The following is a 6,635-nucleotide window of genomic DNA, read 5'->3' as shown; positions in this document are numbered from 1 at the left end:
CGTCTCGTCTCCATTCTCCTCAGTGTTGTTCCTCCATCGTCTCGTCTCCATTCTCCTCTGTGTTGTTCCTCCAGTGTCTCGTCTCGTCCTTCCTCTGTGTCTCCAAGTCTTCTGCTGTTCAGAGTTCCTGCCATCCATCGTATCTACCAGTCATCTCAGCAGTAAGAACCATAATATTCACCGCCAGCATCCCCCTCTCCAGAGTATCATTGCACTTACCACTAACCCTGCTTTCAGTTCATCTGCTCAGTAATCTCCTTCTCGTGAGTCTGCTTCTGTAACAGATGCGTTATGCAAGAAACAGACTCAAAAATATATTGAGTCTTAATTCAAGCATGAATTGGATTAACTTTGAAGACCACTTGTATGGTGTCTTTTAGGCACTTATGGAGCTTATTGTCATTGTCCAAAAGCAGAGCACATCAGGGATCTCGTGCGTCATTCCCCTTCAGTTCCACCGAAAAATGAAAGTGTTGGGAAAGACACAAGGGCAGGTTTTCTCAATTCCTTTAAATGTGAAATTAAATGCGTTTATCTCAGCATTGACTCAGTCATCACTGAAAATGCCATTTCTACCCATCAAAACATTTACACTTAGATTCAGTCCTTTTTATTAATACTCAGTCGAATGATTAACAGATGAATCCACAAGCCACTAATACACCTGTTACAGTCATGCATAAGTACATGCTCATGTTAAAAAAACCAGAGATTACTAATGTACTGTTGACAATGATTTCGTAATATGTCTTATCTTTTCTGTAATGATGCCCTTTTGGATGTATGATATGAAGATAATATGCATGAAAATAATTCTTGAGTAAAGCAATTAGGACTCTGCAGTGCTAGTCGTCACACGGCATCCACGGCTCTCTGGCGCGGCGCGGATAACCCTCGTCCAGCATCAGCGCAGGACTCACGCTCCAGTACTGCTCGCCTCGGAACACGAACACCCCTCCGTCGCTCCGGGCCACGGCTGCGTCCGGATCCGAGGGCAAGCCGGCGATGAGTTGGGACACAGGTCTGGGCTGAAGCAGGAGTTTACCGGACCCCAGTTCATCCCAAAGCCAGTAATCCGATCCCTAAAGAACAGACAATCGCTGCTTACGCTTGTTCACAGAATGACTCTGAGCTGATTACCAGAACAGAAGGTTCTCTGTGCAGGATTCTGTCACCTTGATGAAGACGAGCGCTCGACGGCTGCTGAGGAAGAACGCAGCGTCTATGTCTGCGGGAATACGGAGTCGTTTCGGGTACCCGTGGTCCAGTTTAAAGCCAGAGTATCTCCACACTTTATCTCCTGTGGCAATCAGGTACAACTGGTTATTATTATTAATAATAAATGCAACATACAGTACACACCTCAAAACTGTTCTATAATGAAAGTACATGTTTTTATTTGTTCTTTATAATTACAAATGTATTTCTGTTTCAGCAGATCTTATTGAATTCAACACTGTGTTGGTTTACACTTCACCTTTAAGGAAATAGGACTTGTTGGTTCTTCGTGAGTGAACAGCTGCATTGATGTTGCCGGGCAGCTCTTTCCACAGGGCATTAATCTGAACGGGAGCGTCATGACCGGAATCTGAGATGGTCCACACGTAATGACCTCTGAAAGCAGAAGTCTTGTGGTGAGGTCCTTCAGAGAGAGGAGAGAGAAGCACAGAGACGTGAGGCTGAATGACCCGCATTAGGTGTTGGACGGGTCAGAGATCGGCTGTTCTGTTACCCAGCATGAGGGCGTCCAGCGCCGCAGAGCAGGGGTCCGGGACAGACGGATGCGCATCAGGCTTTCTCTGAGCAGCGGATGGTCTTTCCACAGGTTTTCCTGAGACAGGTGATATAAATAACCTTTCGGTCTGTGGTTAAACTTCAGTCATGTGGACACAGTGGAAACACGAGTCCATGTTCTTACCGTACAGAGTCTGGATTCCACGGATGTCGTCATGGTGCAGTCTGAATCCGTCCCGATACCCCGTGTACACCGGACCCATGAGTGCGCTGTGGAACTGGGAGTGGCCCAGTCCGAGGGCGTGGCCTATCTCATGGGCGGCTACGATGCGCAAGTTTGTTCCGTAACTCCGCCCCTCCGTCCACACCTCATCAGCATCGAAGTGAACCGCGCCAGACTCCGGGCCTTCGGCATGACCCAAAACCTGCCCTGAACCCCCAGAGCAACAGATACGCATCAGCACAAGCTCAACAAACGTTTGTGCCCAAAACAGGCACATTTTGACATCATCCATTTGAAATTTCCTGATATTACATTTTAAAAAAATTTACATTACATTTTTCTGAAGGCATATTTTACAAAAATGCATTACATGCCTTAAATGCTTTTTTGCAATGTAATTTCAAACACTAACATCTAATGTTTACTGGAAATGTGTTTTGTAAAAGAGTGTCACCTGGTCCGTCAAAAGGAACGGGGCATCCCTGGCCTCTTCTGTGGAAGGAGAGCTGGATGTCCGCGTGACCTCCGCTGACCTCTCGGAAGTGAAGTTGAGAGACGGCGCTCCAGTAGTTGAAGGCGGACCGAACCGCTTCTCGAGTCCGAGCCCAACCCAGAGGAAGAGGATGGTTGTGGATGCGATAGGTCAGTCTCTTCTTACGCCAGTGACCTGTGGCCGGTGAACACACCACTTACACTAGGCTTACAAGGGTCACCTTTTTCTTCTTTTCTAAGTCACTTACATACAGTGTTGGCAAGGTAACTTTTGTTTTCAAAAACGTGCACTTTGAACACTATTTCCAAGTTTGCGTTCTCTGGCCACCAAAACACTGTTGTTGTGTAAATGAACGCATTAAAAGTTTTCTGTTTTCAGTTAAAACGGTGTCGTGTAAGCGGCTCCTAAATTAGTAACTAATGATTTTTACAACATAAGTGAATCAATCTAAAACTAACTTAAACTGGACAATGATTTTTTTTATAGATCTGCTGCACAGCTAAAACAAGCTTTGTTGCATGATTTTCCTGTTATCACTGTAAAGCTGCTTTGAAACAATCTATATTGTAAAAAGCGCTATATAAATGAAGGTGACTTGACTTTGGAAATGTAATAGGTTCCATATTACAAGTTACCCTATTTAAAATGTATTAAGTAGTGCAACTATTTCAGTTACTTTATTAAAGTATTGTAACTGATTACATTTGATTACTTTTCTAAATTTCTTTCAAATGTTTTCAACTGTTAATCATTTTCAAACATTTAAACCAGGCAGGGTTAACCGTACAGTAGTGCTTAACACTGATACTGTCTGTCTTTCAAAATCAGACTTAAGCACCTCTTTTTTCTTTGAGATCAATCTGAGGGTAAATACAGATTTCTGGATGAAATAATTTTTTATATTTCCAGCACTGGAATGCATTTTTATCACTCGCCATGGTGGCAAATCTCAGACAGGTTGTAGCCAAAAGCTTTCAGCGGTAATGTGGATTGATGTAATTGGCAGACGTGTTGCGCTGCAAATAGAAACAACAGAACCAATCAAAAGCATCAGAATAGCATTGCTTTACTAAACAGCCTTTAAATGACAGGAGGCATCGTGCACATCAAAAACAGGCAAAGCAGCAAATTAATATTATTCAACAAATCCTAGCTTTTTACAGAAAATATTCAGATGTAACATCTTTTGTAATCGTTAACATTTTAATAAGTAACTGTAATTTAATTACACATTTTTTTCTCCGCAACTGTAACGGATTACAGTTACATTTATTTTCTTAATAAATTACAAAACTCGTTACATGTAACTAGTTACTTCCCAACACTACTGATATATAAAGGTATTTTGGTCTAATTTGTATTGCTAGTTGGTCAGACTAGTTATAAAGACACAGTCTTAACGTGGTGTAACGTAGTTTATGCAAGGCTTGAGTCAGAGTTCACTGACATTCAGTGGACCGGCGTTACGACTCTGTTCTGCTGGAGAACAAGCCTTGCGTAGATAAGAGCATCTCCGGGCAAACTGAACAAAACCAAACATAATATATAGTGCAAGATATCATGAAGAATGTTAAAGCTACACTGTGTGATTTTTACCCCCATCTAGTGGTGAAATTGTATATGACTACCCAGTGAATATTTGTTTCTGTTCCTCTCAATTCCGAGGGCGTTTAAACTCCTACGGTGTCCGTATTATTCCAAGATTAACATGGCTTCCAGTTATCACTTCGTCCATGACAATAATAAACAATACGTCTAAAATGAATAAAACTACAGGACAGATGTCAGGAGGTAAACGTCACCCTTAGAATTGGCTATCCCAGCATAATCAGATTAGGCTAACGTTACAATGTGTACAAAGTAAAAGCAATTAAAAATAACTAAAATTTACAGTGTCCTTTTTTTTTATATAGCTTAAAAAATTGCACCTTTAAAACTATTCATCACCTGTGATCCGTCGCAGCACAGATTTATGTTACAAGGTAAACAATACTTTTTCACCATTGACGCGAGGATGAAGTTATACTAGAGGTCGTTCTGGCGTTATGCACAACCATGCTATGGTTAGACAAGCAACTATAAAACTTTGAATTTACACAAATGAATTACAACAGGCTGAATTACCTGTCGAGAAGAAAGCAGGCAACCTCGGCGTCCGTTTTAAAATCTTTTCTCCTCATGAGCTCTTTCCATCTGGGAAAAGTTACTCCAATATTGACTATGGTCTTGCTGATTTGTCTGTCGCATTGACGTTTTAATTCTCTCTTTCAAATGTGAGTACACACACACACTCACACTCACACTCACACTCTCACACACACACACACACACACACACACACACACACACACACACACACACACACACACACACACTATCTTTCAAATCTGACGGCACTCGCGAGCTCGCGAGTAATCTCCCCCTCGCATTCGTCTCTGCGTCACTGAGTGTAAAGCGCGAAAGGCGAAGCTTTAATTTACAGGTATGTCCCTCTTTGGCTAAAGTAGTTTCAAGATGGAGGGGCAACATGGCGACCAGCATTCGAACCCCTCACCCGTATGTACTTTCAATGGCAGATTATAAACTTACGAGAATACTTTATTACTTGAAAGAAGTAAATATACATTAATGAGCACATATATTTTTGAAAGAACTAAGTGTTTTTTGCTAAGAATCAACTAAAAAAGTTACACAGTGTAGCTTTAAATGACTGTAAATGAGGCAGTGACAGACATGGATCCTCCGCTGATTGAGACGCACCCAGGAGGCGATACTCCAGCGTGTTGAAGGCATCTCTCAGGCCACAGCGAGCGGATCTCATCATGACCAGCGTTCGCCCGTCCAGTCGACCTGTCACCCGTAACCCCGTCACCTTCTGGAAGAGTCTGAAACAGGGTTAGTGACGGTGGGTCTGTGTTTATGTGTTGTGTTGATCTCAGGAAAAGAGATCCGTTCAGCTGTGGAGGAGAGTGGGGTAAGCTGTGTCAGCCCATTCCTCGGCAGAACGCAGAACGGTTGTTCATGTGGCAGAACAAGACTTTGGAACAGTTGGGTTCACTTTATCATTTAAGTTCATCTTGATGTTTGACAATAAAAAAAACAAAGTGGCACAGCTTACCCCACTGACGTGTGTGTGTGTGTGTGTGTGTGTGTGTGTGTGTGTGTGTGTGTATGTGAGAGATACCGAAGAGCCTCATTCATTTGCTCCGTTTGAAGCCCCTGATGAGCTGCGTTGGATGAGGAAGATAAATAACCGTATCGCTTCAGATAGACCTGAGAGACAGGAAAACAAGCTCATGTTGCACAACTTTCAGAATTATCAAAGAAATGTAATGCAAAGACAGACGAGTTCCTTCTTTTACCGTTGCTTCCGTTAGCGGCGTTGGATCCAGAGTGACACGCACCGGGTCCAGAGCGACACACACCAACCCGAGAGACAGTAGCGACAGAAGGACTTGCATCTCAGCAACTGTGTGATCGTCTGGTGTCTGTGACTCTCGACTCCTCTGGGCCTGTGTGTGTGTGGGAGAGAGAGAGAGAGTGTGTGTGTGAGAGTGTTAGTGTATGTGTGTGGGAGAGAGAGAGAGAGAGAGAGAGTGTGTGTGTGTGTGTATGTGTGTGGGAGAGAGAGAGAGAGAGTGTGTGTGTGAGAGAGTGTTAGTGTATGTGTGTGGGAGAGAGAGAGAGAGTGTGTGTGTGTGTGTATGTGTGTATGTGTGTGGGAGAGAGAGAGAGAGAGATTGTGTGTGTGAGAGTGTTAGTGTATGTGTGTGTGAGAGTGAGTGTGTGTGTGTGTGTCAAGTCAAGTCAGCTTTATTTATATAGCGCTTTTACAATACAGATTGTTTCAAATCAGCTTTACAAAGATAACAGGAAAATAATCCAACAAAGTTTGTTTTCAGAAGAAAATAGCGTCACAGTCCAGCTGAAAGTCGTCATGAAATTAGAATTGACCCTATTTACTTTGTTAGCATATATTACTAGTCTTGTGGTGAACAATTATTCCGTGCAAGTAGTTATACACAGAAAAAGACAGTTTGTCGTGGTAATCTTTCATCTAAATCTGTAAAGTTGCTTCTGGTCTGGAATGGCGTTCCTTCTCTGATGACGTCAGTTTGACGGCTTGAGTTGAAAACTCTAAACCCTCAAACCGTCAGTCTGCTGTTGAAAACGCTAAACCCCTCA

The 6,635-nt window shown here is 42.8% G+C and overlaps 1 protein-coding gene across 1 annotated transcript; it reads right to left on the bottom strand.

Annotated features, from left to right (window-relative positions):
- Positions 1 to 591: 591 nt before the first annotated feature.
- LOC307174266 (matrix metalloproteinase-19-like) lies at positions 592 to 5,971 on the bottom strand. The gene is made up of 9 exons (XM_079897991.1): positions 5,813 to 5,971; positions 5,635 to 5,723; positions 5,211 to 5,335; positions 2,412 to 2,624; positions 1,919 to 2,164; positions 1,733 to 1,831; positions 1,478 to 1,642; positions 1,176 to 1,300; positions 592 to 1,082 (listed from the first exon to the last, which is right to left on the bottom strand). The coding sequence occupies exons 1-9, from the start codon at positions 5,909 to 5,911 to the stop codon at positions 846 to 848; spliced, it is 1,398 nt and encodes a 465-aa protein (XP_079754117.1). The 5' UTR covers positions 5,912 to 5,971; the 3' UTR covers positions 592 to 845.
- Positions 5,972 to 6,635: the final 664 nt, after the last annotated feature.

This window comes from Squalius cephalus, assembly GCF_949319135.1.
Source record: "Squalius cephalus genome assembly, chromosome: 16".
NCBI lineage: Eukaryota > Metazoa > Chordata > Actinopteri > Cypriniformes > Leuciscidae > Squalius > Squalius cephalus.
This window is presented reverse-complemented; position numbering and strand designations above follow the sequence as displayed.